Source organism: Leucoraja erinacea, chromosome 4 (assembly GCF_028641065.1).
Source record: "Leucoraja erinacea ecotype New England chromosome 4, Leri_hhj_1, whole genome shotgun sequence".
Taxonomy (NCBI): domain Eukaryota; kingdom Metazoa; phylum Chordata; class Chondrichthyes; order Rajiformes; family Rajidae; genus Leucoraja; species Leucoraja erinaceus.
In genome coordinates this window covers 65,355,438-65,372,925 of record NC_073380.1, presented here as the reverse complement: position 1 = coordinate 65,372,925, position 17,488 = coordinate 65,355,438, and the positions used below count along the sequence as shown (strand labels likewise).

Sequence of the window (17,488 nt, the reverse complement as noted above, 5' to 3'; positions counted from 1 at the left end):
GGGCATTCATGTCTGATGATACAGTGGTCTACAAGAAGTCCAGATACGACCTTGGTAAGGCCATCAAAAAAGCCAAAAGGGACTTCTGCTCCAAACTGGAGGATGAGACAGATGTTCAGCAGCTGTGGCGAGGCCTGAATGCAATCACCTCCTACAAGGCGAAAACAGGAGGCAGCTCGAATGTCGGCGAAACATCACTCCCTGACAAGCTCAATGCGTTTTACGCATGCTTTGATTGGGAGAACACCGATGTGCCTTCCCGAGCCCCCATTCGCTGTGATGGTATTTCAGTCTCAGTCACAGAGGCCGATGTCAGGAAATCCTTCAGAGGGCGAACCCTCGAAAAGCGCTTGCACCTGTGGCACTAACGCCGGTGGTGATGAAGTGATGGGGATGAAGTGCTTTGAGAGGTTGATCATGGAGCAAATCAACTACCTCGACAAAAACCTGGACCCATTGCAGTTCGCTTACCGCCATAACAGATCAACGGTGGATGCAATCTCGCTGGCCCTCCACTCCGCTCTGGACCACTTGGACGACAAAAACTCATATATCAGGCTGTTATTCAATGATTACAGCTCAGCATTTACACAATCATCAATAAGCTGGTTACTATTCGCAAAACTGGGTCTCTGCGCATCCCTCTGCAATTGGATCCTCGACTTCCTCATTCACAGACCTCAGTCTGTTCGTATTGGTGGAAATGTGTCAGCCTCGATAACAATCAGCATGGGAGCACCTCAAGGTTGCGTGCTCAGCCCCCTGCTGTACTCACTCTATACTCATGACTGCGTAGCTAGTCATAGTGCGAACTCCATCATCAAGTTCGCTGACGACACCATTGTTGTGGGACGTATCACTGATGAGGATGAGTCAGAGTATAGAAGAGAGATTGAGTGACTGTCCATGTGGTGCCAGCACAATAACCTGGCCCTCAACACCAGCAAAACCAAGGAACTGATTGTGGACTTTGGAAGGAGAAGGATGGGGACCCACAGTCCCGTTTGACTTCAGTGGTGGGCAATTTAATGGAAAAGATACTTAGAGATAATATATATAAGCATCTGGATAAACAGGGTCTGATTAGGAACAGTCAACATGGATTTGTGCCTGGAAGGTCATGTTTGACTAATCTTCTTGAATTTTTTGAAGAGGTTACTAGGGAAATTGACGAGGGTAAAGCAGTGGATGCTGTCTATATGGACTTTAGTAAGGTCTTTGACAAGGTTCCTCATGGAAGGTTGGTTAAGACGGTTAAACTGTTGGGTATAAATGCAGGAATAGCAAGATGGATTCAACAGTGGCTGAATGGGAGAAGCCAGAGGGTAATGGTGGATGGCTGTTTATTGGGTTGGAGGCAGGTGACTAGTGGGGCGCCTCAGGGATCTGTGCTGGGTTCTTTGTTGTTTGTCATACATCAATGATCTGGATGAAGGTGTGGTAAATTGGATTAGTAAGTATGCAGATGATACCAAGATAGGGGGTGTTGTGGATAATGAAGAGGATTTCCAAAGTCTACAGAGTGATTTAGGCCGTTTGGAAATATGGGCTGAAAGATGGCAGATGGAGTTTAATGTTGATAAATGTGCGGTGCTACACCTTGGCAGGACAAATCAAAATAGGACGTACATGGTAAATGGTAGGGAATTGAAGAATACAGTTGAACAGAGGGATCTGGGAATAACCGTGCATAGTTCCTTGAAGGTGGAATCTCGTATAGATAGGGTGGTAAAGAAAGCTTTTGGTATGCTAGCCTTTATAAATCAGAGCATTGAGTATAGAAGCTGGGATGTAATGTTAAAATTCTACAAGGCATTGGTGAGACCAAATCTGGAGTATGGTGTACAATTTTGGTTGCCCAATTATAGGAAGGATGTCAACAAAATAGAGAGAGTACAGAGGAGATTTACTAGAATGTTGCCTGGGTTTCAACAACTAAGTTACAGAGATAGGTTAAATAAGTTAGGTCTTTATTCTCTGGAGCGCAGAAGGTTAAGGGGGGACTTGATAGAGGTCTTTAAAATGATGAGAGGGATAGACAGAGTTGATGTGGCCAAGCTTTTCCCTTTGAGAATAGGGAAGATTCAAACAAGAGGACATGACTTCAGAATTAAGGGGCAGAAGTTTAGGGGTAACATGAGGGGGAACTTCTTTACTCAGAGAGTGGTAGCGGTGTGGAATGAGCTTCCAGTGGAAGTGGTGTCGGCAGGTTCATTGGTATCATTTAAAAATAAATTGGATAGGCATATGGATGAGAAGGGAATGGAGGGTTATGGTATGAGTGCAGGCAGGTGGGACTAAGGGAAAAAAGTTGTTCGGCAAGGACTTGTAGGGCCGAGATGGCTTGTTTCCGTGCTGTAACTGTTATATGGTTATATGGTTTATATCAATGGGTCGATGGTTGAAAGGGTCAAGAGCTTCAAATTCCTGGACGTGCACATCTCTGAAGAACTTTCCTGGTCCGAGAACACTGATGCAATTATTAAGAAAGCACATCAGTGCCTCTACTTCCTGAGAAGATTACGGAGAGTTGGTTTGTCAAGGAGGACTCTCTCTAACCTCTACAGATGCACAGTAGAGAGCATGCTGACCGGTTTCGTGGCTTGGTTCGGCAACTTGAGCGCCCTAGAGAGGAAAAGACTACAAAAAGTAGTAAACACTGCCCAGTCCATCATCGGCTCTGACCTCCCTTCCATCGAGGGGATCTATCGCAGTCGCTGCCTTAAAAAGGCTGGCAGCATCATCAAGGACCCACATCATCCTGGCCACACACTCATCTCCCCGCTACCTTCAGGTAGAAGGTACAGGAGCCTGAAGACTGCAACGACCAGGTTCAGGAATAGCTACTTCCCCACAGCCATCAGGTTATTAAACTTGGCTCGGACAAAACTCTGAACATTAATAACCCACTATCTGTTATTTGCACTTCATCAGTTTATTTATTCATGTGTGTATATATTTACACAATGGTATATGGACACACTGATCTGTTCTGTAGTCATGCCTGCTATGTTCTGTTCTGCTGAAGCCAAGCAAGAATTTCATTGTCCTATAAGGTACACATGACAATAAACTCTCTTGAATCTTGAATGTTGAATCTTGTGATCTTGAATCATGAATCTACTATCCATATCAGGTCATAGCGTTGAAAGCTCTAGTCAGGAGTCATTCTGCCTAATGATTTTTACAGTCTGCCTGGGGCATCATCTGACATGATCTACTAAAGATAGACACAAACTGCTGGAGTAACTCAGCGGACAGGCAACATCTCTGGAGAGAAGGAATGGGAGACGTTTTTGGTCGAGACCCTTGGTCACCCATTCTTTCTCTCCAGCGATGCTGCCTGTCCTGTTGAGTTACTCCAGCATTTTGAGTCTATCTTCGGTGTAAACCAGCATCTGCAGTTCCTTCCTGACATGATCTGTCTCCTTTTCCCTTATGAGTTTGAGACCACTGCTTGAGTGACTAAAATAGAAAGGGCTGTAGGAACTCAGGAGATCAGGCAGCATCTGTGGAGAGAATGGTTATACGATGTTTCAGGTTGGGACTCTGAAGAAGAGTCCTGACCCGAAATATCATCTGTCCTCTCCCTCCACAGGTGCAGCCTGACCCGCTGAGTTCCTCCAGCACTTTTGTGTTTTGCTCAAGGTTCCAGCATCAGTAGTTCCTTGTGTCTCCACAGCTGGATTGACTTGTCGACATAAATCTTTGCCCAAGGGTCAGGTGCTACAAGTGGTCAGTTGAATGAAATGTTCTGTGACAATCTGGCCACGCCTTTACTTAGCAACACTGGGGACAGGCAAAATCTCATTGTGGTACTTGATGTTTGCTTACTCAGGCTCCGTGCAAAGCATAAAGCAGCAGCAAACAAAGGTGACCATCAAGACCATGCCACAAGGCGCACATTTTGTCCTTTCTCTCGAGATTGTGCACCTAGTCCCTGTAGACGCAATATATTTTTGGATCTCAAGAAGAAGTTGAAGACAGCTCTGTTCAGAGATGTCACAACTGCACCACAAGACCACACCAAGATCATCAAGCACCCTCTAAGCTTGGTTTCCCCTACAATCCAGAGGAAGTACTATTCCCACATTCCCAGTTTCTGTTCTGATATTTCTTGAGATGGTCCCGAGATGTGTAGACTAATGATCCATTAAATGATGTGCCAAGAGAAATGTACCTTCCTGCTGCTTTGCCAGGTTACGGTGTCTGGAAACTCGCCTCCTGTAAATGTACAGTAGCCAGGGATGGCAGAAAAGTCTCTCTGATTGCACCTCCTCCTTCCCACAACTACACATACACTCATTTTCAAGGTGTGCCAGCATTTGATATTCAGATGATGACAATGACATAATGAGTAATGATGTGTTGGTACTGCCGTAGATGTACAAGGAAGCAAAATATTTGCTATGAAGATTGAATTTTTTTTTTCCAATTAGTTATGTCGCGTGTTTTTATTATTTTTTTCTCATTGATGATAGGTAACCAGAGAAAGTGGACCTCCTCACATGAAGAGCTTTGTTACCCGTGTTGCAGTTGGAGAATTTACAGCAGAAGGGGAAGGCAATAGTAAAAAGCTTTCCAAAAAACGAGCAGCAATAATTGTACTTCAAGAGCTGAAGAAACTTCCTCCCCTACCAATTGTAGAGAAACCCAAAACTCATTATAAAAAGCGTCAGAAGTCTATACTAAAGGTAAGGGTATCCATGCAATCAATTATATTTTTATTGAAATGGAGCGAAATTTGTTTTTAAATTTTAAGACTGAACTTGTTAATGACGTGCAGTTTTTAAGATTGAAGGAAAGAATTTTTAATTATAGTGTAAGTAAAGGTTCAAACTAAATAGTAGAATAGAGAGTTAAGGTAAGATATTCAAAAATAACAAAATGACAGTGCATTGTGGCATTTAAAGGTAACAAACAGTGTGCCAGTCAATAGGGCAACTAACATCAAGAAAGAATGTGTATAAAAACAAAATTCATTGATTTTGACATGAATTTTGACAGTCTGTGATCTCTAACGTTAACTGCTTCTTTCCATTGCTTGACCAAAAAAATGAATTTGTGATTAGAATAGAGACAAATAGTTTTGATCTAATTACCACCACTTTATTACAATAGTAAGAAAGGGGATCTGGAAAGTTTGTGAAAGTACTCTAAAGGATCCAGCAATATTATTGAACAAAGTATAAAACAAATTGCAAAGAAAGGTAGGGACAGGCAAGCCAATCAATGGGTTTAAACACATTATTGATGATTTTAATGAATCAATATTATAGTACCTGTAGTGTGACTGGCCAGTTCTCTTTCTATCTCTCTCTCTTTCTCCCTCTCTAACTGCTCTCATTTTATAGCGTTTACATACCTTTATGTTTTATCTCTCAAGCCTCCATAAACCTGTCATCATGACTTTGTCTACTGCATTTCCTCATGCTTCAGTTTAGTTTATTGTCATGTGTACCGAGGTACAGTGAAAAGCTTTTGTTGTGTGTTAACCAGTCAGCAGCAAGACAGTACATGATTACAATCAATCCATTTACATTGTATAGATTCATGGTAAGGGAATAACATTTAGTGCAAGGTAAAACCCTTTAGAGATGGCAGTTGTACTGTGCAAGAAAAAGTATTGAGATTAGGATATCTCCAGGTTCAATCAGGATTTTGATCTTTTGAACAATCTGGTTCAAACTGAGAATGGAAGAATGGGGGAATTAATAAGTGAACAAGTAAACTGATGAAGGGATTAATGGAAGAGTGGAAGAACAGGGGAACACAATTAATGAGTGAACAGTGTATAACCGTGGTGGCTTCTGCAGGTTAAGTGGAGAAAATTTGAATTGTTTTTGAATGATTTAAAAAAATACAATTTGTTGGCACTAAAGCAGTAAAGGAATCAGATCAGCTAGAGCAGTAGAGTTGGATGTAGTCAACTGGAACTCAAGAGTCAAGTTGAGAATGTTTGTCATATGTACTGACAACAGAATAATGAAATTCTTACTGCAGCTTTATAGCCCCATTCATGCAAAACACACAAATAAACATGCAATAATCAATAATACAATAAATTAATAATCAATAGTACTGGATAACTGGACCATAACAGTGTAAACACTGAGGTCTGTAGTGCAACCAAAATAAAGTCCATAGTAGATCGTGGCTCCTGAGAGAGTGTATTTTCTCCCAATCCAAATACTTTTCATTTTAACTTCCATTTACAATACATTTCTATTGCAGACTGGTCCAGAATATGGGCAAGGTATGAATCCCATCAGTCGATTGGCCCAAATACAACAAGCAAAGAAGGAGAAAGAACCAGAATATCTTCTATTATCAGAAAAAGGTCTTCCTCGTCGCAGAGAGTTTGTAATGCAGGTATTGCCCAGATCCCTTTATAATTAAAATTGTCAAAATTGAACTACATCTAAATGTCCTGCTGACTTACACCAACATTTTGTGTCTATCTTCAGTGTAAATCACCATCTGCAGTTCCTTCCAACAACCTCTACATTTTTATTCTCAGTTTTCTTGAAAGTTCAGGCCACATTACAGAGGACTTAAGTACTTTTCTCACATAGAACAATGAAGAGTAACATTACAATGGGAACAGATATTAATTTGTGCCATTTAGACATGATGAAGCCACTCATGCGATCCAGTCATCTGAGAAATGGCAAACATTGTGCATGATTTTAAACCCACCCCGTCCCCCAATAACATTTATGGAGTAACCTGTTGTAGATCAGTGATAAATACAAACAGTGCACCCATTTTATCAATCTAACTCACTGAACTTCAGCCTCCAACAACAAGAGAGTATTCACAGAAAATAGTAATAAATAGAAATGTTATAAACAGAATGCTCAATTCAGAATTTGTGAGAAGTAATGTGGTTCAAAAGGGAAAAAGGGTGCTGTGTTTTCTACCTGCAAAATGAAGAGTAAATTGAATGTTATTGCAAGAGTCCGGTAGGCGGCGCGACTCAGGTCAGCAGCGGCCTCTGCAGCCTGTCCGCGTTTTTATTATTTTTTGTCTGTGTTTTTATGTAGTTTTTGTTATTTTATGTTGGGGTGTGTGGGGGGGTGGGGGAAACTTTTGAATCTTTCCCTGCACTGGAGACCCGACCTTTTCTCGTCGGGTCTCAGTTGTCGTTGGGGCCGCAACGAGGAGCGGCCTCCAACAGGAAGAAGCCGGGGACTCTGGTGCTACGACTCACCGTCGCCGTCGCGGAGCTGGCCGAGACCGGAGCGGGTGGAGCGGTGGAGGAGCGCTGCCGCTGCCGCTGCTGCTGCTGCTGCTGCTGCCGCTGCTGCTGCTGCTGCTGCTGCCGATGCCGCTGCTGCTGCTGATGCGGAGGCTGCTACTGCGGGTCTGCGGACGGCGGCACCGGGAGCCCGCAGATCCCTGGAGGGAGACCGCTTTTCGGGGCTCCTGCAACGGCGACTTCTCCCGCCCGAGTTGCGGGGTTGAGGAGCTCCTGGAGCGGGGCCTAACACCACTGCCCCGCGCGGCTTGGAATGGCCGCGGGACTCTGCGAGCGCACACCGGGGTCTTTAACACCAAGACCCGGTGCGCGACCTCGCACCACCCGGCGTGGCTTTAATGGCCGCGGGACAATCGCCATCGCCAGGCGGGGGCTTTGACTTTGACTCTGACATCGGGGGGGGGGGGGAGAGTGCAGTGGAGAGATAAGTTTTTTTGGCCTTCCATCACAGCTATGTGATGGATGTTTATGTAAAATGTAATTATGTTGTATCTGGGGTCTATTTGTGTGTAATGTATGGCTGCAGAAACGGCATTTCATTTGGACCTCCAGGGGTCCAAATGACAATTAAATAGACTATTGACTATTGACTATTGAGAGTAACGTCTTGAGTACGAAAGTAGAGACGTCTTGCTGTAATCTTGTTGTGCCCTGGTGAAACTGCATCTGGAATATTGTGTACATGTCTCTGCTTTTTACCAAAGGAACAATTTAATTACAATTGAGGGATCACAGCAAAGGTTTGCCATGTTGATTCTGAGGATCAGCAGTCTCACCTGCGAGGAGACGTACAATGCCCAGATGCTTTAATCATTAGAATTGTCAAAATTAAACTCTACAACTCGTGGTATCTTTATCCTCAGTTTTCCAAATGTTTAGACCATATTATAGAGGACTTCAGTACTTTTCACAAAAATAACTCAGATAAATGAGGTTATGATGTTAAGAGACTTAATTAATAAGCGACTGAGTACATTCAAGACAGAAGTCTTTGTCTTTTTAGATATTAATGGAATCAAGGGAAGTGGTGAAGAAGTATAAGATTAAAGGTACACAAAAAAGCTGGAGAAACTCAGTGGGTGCAGTAGCATCTATGGAGCGAAGGAAATCTATGGAGCGAAGGAAATTTTTTTGTTTACCTTCGATTTTCCAGCATCTGCAGTTCCTTCTTGAACACAAGTATAAGATTAACATTGATCTTGGTGAATTATAGAGTAGGCCTGATGAAGGAATGGTCTTCAGCATTTATTGTGTACATACTTGCAGTGGTTCATGTAAGTTCAATGCGATGAGTATTTCAAATATTGTATAATGGTTTAGAGTTGCCAAAATTTAGATGTGAATTTGAGTCAAAGGAATGGCAGTGCAAGTTTGCTCCATAACTGCAGCATGTGGGAGTTTATGAATAACAAGATAATTCTGAGCCAAAGTGTCTACAGTGAATGTATCTGCCTCAGATCTCTTTGGATCATTAAAATAGTTGACACGTAAGGGAAGGGGAGTATCTACCCAGTTGATTCCAGACATTGGTAATACCATGCATAGCAGTGAATAGGTTTACTGTGACCTAAAGTCTTCCTAGTATAATGAACCAAAATAATATATAAGAAGTAGAGAACTGCAGCAATGGTGGCACAGCGGTATAGTTGCTGCCTTGCAGCACCGGAGATCCGTGTTCGATCCCGACTTTGGGTGCTGTCTGTACGGAGTTTGTACGTTCTCCCCGTGACCTGCGTGGGTTTACTCCGAGATCTTCGGTTTCCTCCCACACTCCAAAGACTTACAGGTATGTGGGCAAATTGACTTGGTAAATGTGAAAATTGTCCCTAGTGTGTGTAGGAGAGTGTTAATATGTGGGGATCGCTGGTTGGCGCAGACCCGGTGAGCCGAAGGGCCTGTTTCCGTGCTGTATCTCTAAACTAAACTGAACTTAACCCACAGGTTCGGTTTACCTGTGTAGACAGGAAAATGGCTGTAATGAATAGAATAATAATGCTGCCTGTAATATCATTGAGCAAACTGGGAGGTGGAGAAAAAAGCATAAAGTGGTGCTTGTATGATTTTCAATCATCAGGATATCCCTTGTAAGGAGGATGGAGACCCCGATATTTTATACTGCTGCCTATACTTGGATGAGGGACATCTCAAACTGGCATGAAAGAATGAGGGAGTGGGGGGGGAAAGAGCAATCATTATTACCCATATTGGGATGAACATGATTGAAATGAATGAAAAAAAGAGCACCAGCAGCTTGAAGCTAATTTAAAGAACAAGACTGCAATGGTTACAATGTCAGGGTTATTTCTTAAGCCATGTATGAATTGGAGCGGTACAAGTCAAATATGAAGATCACCAAATGGCTAATGAGTAGGATTTTTCATTTTTCATTTGAGCTAGGAATGATAAATTGAGCAGTAGCAGGGGGGGCTTAAGCAAAGGAACTATAAACAATCATTCTATGATAAAGGAAAACAAAGGGTGATTCAAACTGTCACCACAAATAAAGGAAAAAGTTTCAATATAGTGGTTGACTAAACCTAGTTCATTTGTACACAGCCCCCTCCCATCTACCTGAGGCACTGCCTCAAGGAGGAGGTAGTTATCATCAATGATCCCCACAATCTAGGTCATGCCCTCTTCCCATTGCTACGATTAGGCAGGAGGTACCGAAACCCAAAATCCCACACCACTTGGCTCAGGAGTAACTACTTCCTTACACTATCAGGTCCTTGAACCAACCTGTACAATCCAGCCTTGACAACGGAACACTATGGTCCACCTCTTATACTACCATGGACATGTTTTCTTTCTAAACTGTGTTTTGTCCAAATGTCTTGTGGGGTTTTTTGGACAGTCTTCCTCCTTTCAGAAATGGTACGTGTAATTTGTGTATAGTTGGTCATAAGGTCCTAAGGTCATGGGCGGGATTAATCCATTAGGCCCATCAGGTCTGCTCCACCATTCAGTCATGGCTGATCTATCTCTCCCTCCCAACCCCATTGTCCTGCCATCTCCCCATAACCACTGACACTCTTTCTAATCAAGCATCTATCCATCTCTGCCTTAAAAATATCCATTGACCTGGCTCCACAACCTTCTGTGGCAAATTATTTCACAGATTCACCGCCCTCTGACTAAAGAAATTCCTCCTCATCTCCTTTCTTAAGGAACGTCCTTTAATTCTGAGGCTATGACCTTTAATCCTAGACTCTCACATTAGTGGAAAGACCCTCTCCACATCGACTATCCAAGCCATTCATTATTCAGTACATTTCAATTAGGTTTTTGTGTGTTTGTCTGAGTCTATGAGACTGTGATGTTGCTGCAAGCAAGATTTGAATTGTTCTTGTGTGTATGACAATAAACAATGTTACTAGTTAAACCAAGAAAGAAGGATAATAATTTAAAATAAAACATTAAAACAGGAGAGATTAGAATGTATAGTCCAAACTAGCATTTATTTATACAAGCACACAGAGTATAAAGGACTAATAGAATGAAATGCAGGTGTGTTCAACTTGAAAGACATGGCATGGAATCCATTGCTGAAATAAGGCTGCAGGACAGTAAACAGTAGGAACTAAATAAAAGTCTACAGAAAGGAAAATAAAAATTGTGGATAGGGTAATACTTTGCAATTAAAGGTGAAATTACTTCAATGATGAGAGAAGCTGTGTAGCCAGAGGCAATAGGCTTTGGAGACTTTATGATTTATATTTAGAAAGAACAGATAATAATTTATGATTGTAATGGGAATGATGTCAGTGGTATCAGGTGTAAAAAATGATAGAATATGTAAATGCACAGAATAGATAAATATGTAATAGATTGTTTTTCATGGGAATTTCAACTTCCATACAATTTAAGATGTGGATAAATCTACAGACAGAATTCTTGATTATGTTAACGATAATTTCCTGCACCAATTTTTCTCATAATTAATGAGATGGTTTATTCAAAAACCTAATAAGTAATAAATCAGTTATCAGATAGTGATCATAATGCATTTGTTGTTGTGTTTAACAGGACGAACACAAAGCAGCTGCAATTTTTTTTAGATTTAAGTAGGTTGATTTCAGTAAAATGAGAGTGTCTTTGAAAATTGGTTAGATCAGTTGATAGGTAAAGTGACAGATGATCAGAAAGTGTTGATACTATTAAAATATAGTCATACAGCATGCAAAAAGGGCCTCCGGCGTCATAGAGTCCTACAGCATAGAAACAGGTCCTTTGGCCCAACTTTCCCACACCAGCCAACATGTCCCAGCTACACTAGTCTCACCAACTGTGTTTGGCCCATATCAATCTGAACCTGTCCTATCCATGCAGCCGTCTAATTGTTTCTTAAAAATTGCGATAGTCCCTGCCTCAACTACGTCCTCTGGCAGCTCGTTCCGTACACCCACCACCCTTTGTGTGAAATCGTTCTCCCTCAGATTCCTATGATGCCCAGAACTGAACACAATGCGGCCTCAGCAATGTTTTATATAACTACAACATGACCTCCCAACTTCTATATTCAATACTCTGACTGATGAAGTCCAATGTGCCAAAAACCTTTTCAACCACCCTGTGACTTCCCCTTCAAGGAACTATGTACCTGCACTCCTAGATCCCTCTTCGTTATAACACTCTCCAGAGTGGTGGGGGGTCGTCGACGTTAACGGTGGCCTTGGTGGCGGCGGGCACCTTGGTGACATTGGGGGCCTTGGCAGCAACATGTGTCCTGGCGGCAGTGGTGCTCGGGATCGACCCGCGATCAGCGGTCGATGAGCTTGGGGGGGAGGGAGGGGAAGACAATGGGGACCCGGTGTTGGAGGACCGCAGTGAAGGACAATGGGGACCCGGCATGGGGGGACCGCCATAGGTGGGAGAACCAAGGGGGACCCGGTGTGTGGGGGGCACTCTAGTTCAGAATCCTCTGCCCAAGGGATAAGTCTGTGTTTGTTTGTTCATTTGTTCCGGTGAAGGCGCTGTGCACACAGCAACCTGCCAACAGTCGCTTGTCTTTTACTTTTTGTTTTCACTTTTCATTTCAAATTTTTGTGTACCTTGTTGTGGGATGTGACTGTTGGCAGAACAATTTCCCCCCCGGGGACGAATAACATTTTATTGTAGAGTGTCGTAGAGTGCTACCATTCACAGTGTAGATCCTGACCATTTTAGACTTTCCAAAATGCAACACCTCACGTTTCTCCGTATTAAATTCCATCAACCATTCCTCAGCCCACTTGGTCAACCGATAAAAATCCTGCTGCAATTTTTCAAAATTATCTTCACTTTCTGCATCATCTGCAAACTTGTTAATCTTGCCATGTATGTTCTCCTCCAAATCATTGATATAGATGACAAACAGTAATGGGCCCAGCACTGAACTCTGAGGCACACCACTAGTCACACGCCTCCAATCCTAGAAGCAACCTTCCACCCTTTGCTTCCTTCAATGATGCCAATTTTTCATTCAGCTATTACCCCTTGGATCCCATGCAATCTAACATTCCAGAGCAGGCTACCAATGACGTACCTTGTCGTATGCTTTGCTGGTCAATCATCTGGTCATGCAACATCTACAGCTCTGCCCTCATCCCCCTTTTTAGTCACATTTTCAAAAAACTCAATCATATTTGTGAGACACGACCTGCCATGTACAAAACTCCCTAATCAACCCGTGTCCATCTTAATGCATGTATATCCTATACATACAAGATAAAAACTTTTTTTTTTAAAGGTAGCAATAAGACGCATACATCCAGGGTTTATCGAAGAAGACATTACAAGAGCTGTTAATAGATTAAGTGAGTGGTAAAACTGAGGCAATTGGATTTCAATGCAGATATACAACACTGCTGGACAGAGCTGCCAGGAAGCCAGTGAGCGCATGGAAAGTGAAAGATGAAACAATCATTGTGGGGCAATGAAGAACAATGTCTCCAAGCCTTTAGAAGATTCAAAATTCAAGAGAGTTTATTGTCATGTGTCCCTGATAGGGTAATGAAATTCTTGCTTTGCTTCAGCACAACAGAACATAGTAGGCATGACTACAGAACTGATCAGTGTGTCCATATACCATTATATAAATATATACACACATGAATAAATAAACTGATGAAGTACAAATAACAGATAATGGGCTATTAATGTTCAGAGTTTTGTCCGAGCCAAGTTTAATAACCTGATGGCTGTGGAGAAGTAGATATTCCTGAACCTGGTCGGTGCAGTCTTCAGGCTCCTGTACCTTCTACCTGAAGGTAGCAGGGAGATGAGTGTGTGGCCAGGATGGTGTGGGTCCTTGATGATACTGCCAGCCTTTTTGAGGCAGCGACTGCAATAAATCCCCTTGATGGAAGGGAGGTCAGAGCCGATGATGGACTGGGCAGTGTTTACTACTTTTTGTAGTCTTTTCCTCTCCAGGGTGCTCAAGTTGCCGAACCAAGCCACGATGCAACCGGTCAGCATGCTCTCTATTGTGCACCTGTAGAAGTTAGAGAGAGTCCTCCTTGACAAACCGACTCTCCGTAATCTTCTCAGGAAGTAGAGGCGCTGATGTGCTTTCTTGATAATTGCATCAGTGTTCTCGGACCAGGAAAGATCTTCAGAGATGTGCACACCCAGGAATTTGAAGCTCTTGACCCTTTCAACCATTGATATAAACGGGACTGTGGGTCCCCATTCTACTCCTTCCAAAGTTCACAATCAGTTCCTTGGTTTTGCTGGTGTTGAGGGCCAGGTTATTGTGCTGGCACCCTATGGACAGTTGCTCAATCTCTCTTCTATACTCGGAATCATCCCCATCAGTGATACGTCCCACAACAGTGGTGTTGTCAGCGAACTTGATGATGGAGTTTGCACTATGACCGGCTACGCAGTCATGAGTATAGAGTGAGTACAGCACTCCTGAGCACTCAGCCTTGAGGTGCTCCCGTGCTGATTGTTATCAAGGCTGACACATTTCCACCAATATGAACAGACTGGTCTGTGAATGAGGAAGTCGAGGATCCAATTGCAAAGGGATGCGCAGAGACTCAGTTCTGCGAGTTTGGTAACCAGCTTGGAGGGGATGATTGGGTTAAATGCCGAGCTGTAATCGTTGAATAACAGCCTGACATATGAGTTTTTGTTATCCCAAGTGGTCCAGAGCAGAGTGGAGGGCCAGCGAAATTGCATCCACCGTTGATCTGTTGTGGCGGTAAGCGAACTGCAGTGGGTCCAGGTTTTTGTCGAGGTAGGAGTTCATTTGCCCAATGATCAACCTCTCAAAGCACTTCATCACCACCGGCGTTAGTGCCACTGGTCGATAGTCATTGAGGCACGTCACCTTACTCTTCTTGGGCACTGGTATAGTTGATGCCCTTTTAAAGCATGTGGGGACCTCAGACCTCAGAAGTGAGAGGTTGAAAATGTCCATAAAACTCCAGCCAGTTGGTCCGCACAGGTTTTTAGAACACGACCGGGTATACCATCAGGTCCAGGTGCTTTTCGAGGGTTCACCCCTCTGAAGGATTTCCTGACGTCGGCCTCTGTGACTGAGACTGAAATACCATCACAGCGAATGGGGGCTCGGGAAGGCACATCAGTATTCTCCCTATCAAAGCGTGCGTAAAACGCATTGAGCTCGTTAGGGAGTGATGTTTCGCCGACATTCGAGCTGCCTCCTGGTTTCGCCTTGTAGGAGGTGATTGCATTCAGGCCCCACCACAGCTGCCGAACATCTGTCTCATCCTCCAGTTTGGAGCAGAAGTCCCTTTTGGCCTTTTTGATGGCCTTACCAAGGTCGTATCTGGACTTCTTGTAGACCACTGTATCATCAGACATGAATGCCCGGTGTCTGGTCTTCAGAAGAGTGCAGATCTCAAAGTTCATCCATGGTTTCTGATTAGGAAACACTCGGAAGGTTTTTGTAGGGATGCAGTCCTCCACACATTTCTTTATGAAGTCTGTAACGACTGTGGCGTATTCGTTCAAGTCCGTTGCCGAGTCCTTGAACATTGCCCAGTCTACAGACTCCAAACAGTCCTGGAGTTGTTCCTCTGCTCCCCCCGACCAGCTCTGTACAGTCCTCACCTCTGGGGTGCTGTCTACAATTGCTACCTGTAGGCAGGAAGAAGCAGCACCGCGGTATGGTCGGATTTACTGAAGTGAGGGCGAGGGATAGAACGATAGGCATTCTTGATGGCGGTGTAGCAGTGGTCGAGGGTGTTTGGTCCTCTGGTGCAGCAGGAGACATGTTGGTGGAAGTTGGTAGTGATTTCTTGAGGTTCGCCTTATTGAAGTCCCCAGCAATGGTGGTAAATGCCTCGGGGTAAGACGTCTGGTGTTTGTTGACCACGGCGTGCAGCTCCTCCAGCGCCAGACTGACGTCTGCCTGGGGTGGGAAGTAGATCGCGGTCAGGATGATAGAGGTGAATTCCCTTGGGATGTAGAAGGGACGGCACTTCACCGCCAGATGTTTGAGCTGTGGAGAGCAGGTTGGACAGGACTGCCACATCTGAGAACCACGCAGAGTTGACCATGAGGCAGACGCCCCCTCCTCTCCCTTATGGTTTGATTTGATTAAAGAATGGTTTGATCTTGGGTAGCATCTGCTCCTGGGGAACATTCTCAGTGCATTTCTGATGTGATTAACAGCTGGTCTTGTACCACTACTGTACTTGTGACAATGTACCAGTATGAATGTTCGGTGTGGAGAATGAGTTTCTGACTTGTTTTTACTTTCTCGACTAATTTTGGAGCTGTACATACCGAGCCTAGCCAAGAGTATTCCAACATGCTTGTATATTGTAGATGGTGCAAAGGATTTATTTTGCAGTGGGAGTTAAGTTATTCAATGTAAAATAACAGCCTTCGCAGTGGCCTTGTAGTTATAGTACTTACTTGGCTGATCTAGTTAAATCTCTGGTTAGTGATGACCTCAAAGATGTTGCAAATTGCCATTGCAGTGATGGAAGTGCAATTGAAGATACGAGTCAAATGGCAATTTATAGAGCCTATTTATACAATGGGTCTGCAGGCAGCAATGGATGAGAGTGCATTTAATAGCCTACAAAAATTGAGCAATTTTCGCAATTAACCTGCATTGGTGGAATGTAGGCCACATGCCAACTTTATGTTGCCTAATAATGATAGTAATTATATTGTCCAGACAGTGCTGCACTGATTAGCTGGATAGATCAGAAGCCGAGGAAGACATCATGACCACAACAACAATATCGAGCTTTGACGTGAATTCACCATTATCTATCATCGTGCTTGCTGTGTCTTGAAGGAATGAAATGTATTTTGGTTTTAAAGTGGAGAGTTGGCATGTGATGTTGACAAAGCATTGATACTCTGTACTCTGTACTCAATGATACTCTGCACTATAGAAAATCTAGTGAAGTCGCAAAATCTTAGACTCATTCTGCGGGCTTCTCTCTAACAAAAGGGAATGAAGTGAAATTATTTATCTTTGAAAAGACTATGTCTCTAAACCTATTAGTAAATGACAACCTGAGATGTGCTAATCTATCTAATGCTGTCCTTGAAAGTGTCCAATGTAAAATATTGAAATCTATATCACTTTCTCAGCTACTAGCAGTTTCATCTTTTCCACTGTTCTTAGGTTGAAGTTCTGACTCCATAAATTGGCAGATTTTGGTTAAGGGTTTAAATTTTTTTTTTTAGCATTTTGCAAAACATACTTGGCTAATAAAATATGATTATGATTATTATGAAATGTATGTTTTCCCCGTTGGATTGGAGCCTTGTCGTGGTCAGGGCGCTTGTGTGTCTCAGTGATCCCTAGAGCTATGCTAGCGGGAGATTTGTCTCCTGTTAGGGCCTCCCATGCTGGACAGGTCGAAGGGTAGAGGCGAGATGAAGAGCGATCCACTGGTCCTCCAGGTTGGAGGTCGAGCACACGGCTAACAACCCTGTCTCGTAAAACAAGTATGTTACGGAAACAGCAACTGAAGGAATCAACACTACTGGGCGTGATGGACTTCCAGGGCTATCGACAGATGCTAGGATGAATGTCAATGGTAAAAGCCGAGAGGAAGCCACTGGCAGGAAGGTGGAAGTTCTAAATGCCAAACATAACACCAGGATAGGTTTTTGGAATGTACGAACAATGTACGACACTGGGAAACTAGAACAAGTGACATCAGAGATGAGATGCTACAACCTAGATATTCTTGGAGTAAGTGAAAGTAGATGGACGGGATCAGGGAGACTTGGGCGATTTTTGTCCCA

The 17,488-nt window shown here is 43.4% G+C and overlaps 1 protein-coding gene across 7 annotated transcripts in view; it reads left to right on the top strand.

The window, feature by feature from the left end:
- Nucleotides 1–17,488, top strand: part of stau2 (staufen double-stranded RNA binding protein 2) — a 345,477-nt gene that overhangs the window by 154,008 nt on the left and 173,981 nt on the right. For 6 of the 7 annotated variants that reach the window (XR_008723335.1, XR_008723334.1, XM_055634484.1 and 3 more), the window contains exons 8-9: nt 4,482–4,694; nt 6,235–6,372. Coding sequence is in view for 5 of the 7 variants with exons in the window: in XM_055634484.1 (XP_055490459.1) it covers nt 4,482–4,694; nt 6,235–6,372 (351 nt within the window). In the remaining 2 variants the exon portion in view is untranslated. The remainder of the gene's footprint in view (nt 1–4,481; nt 4,695–6,234; nt 6,373–17,488) is intronic. The other variant, XM_055634487.1, reaches the window with a different exon arrangement.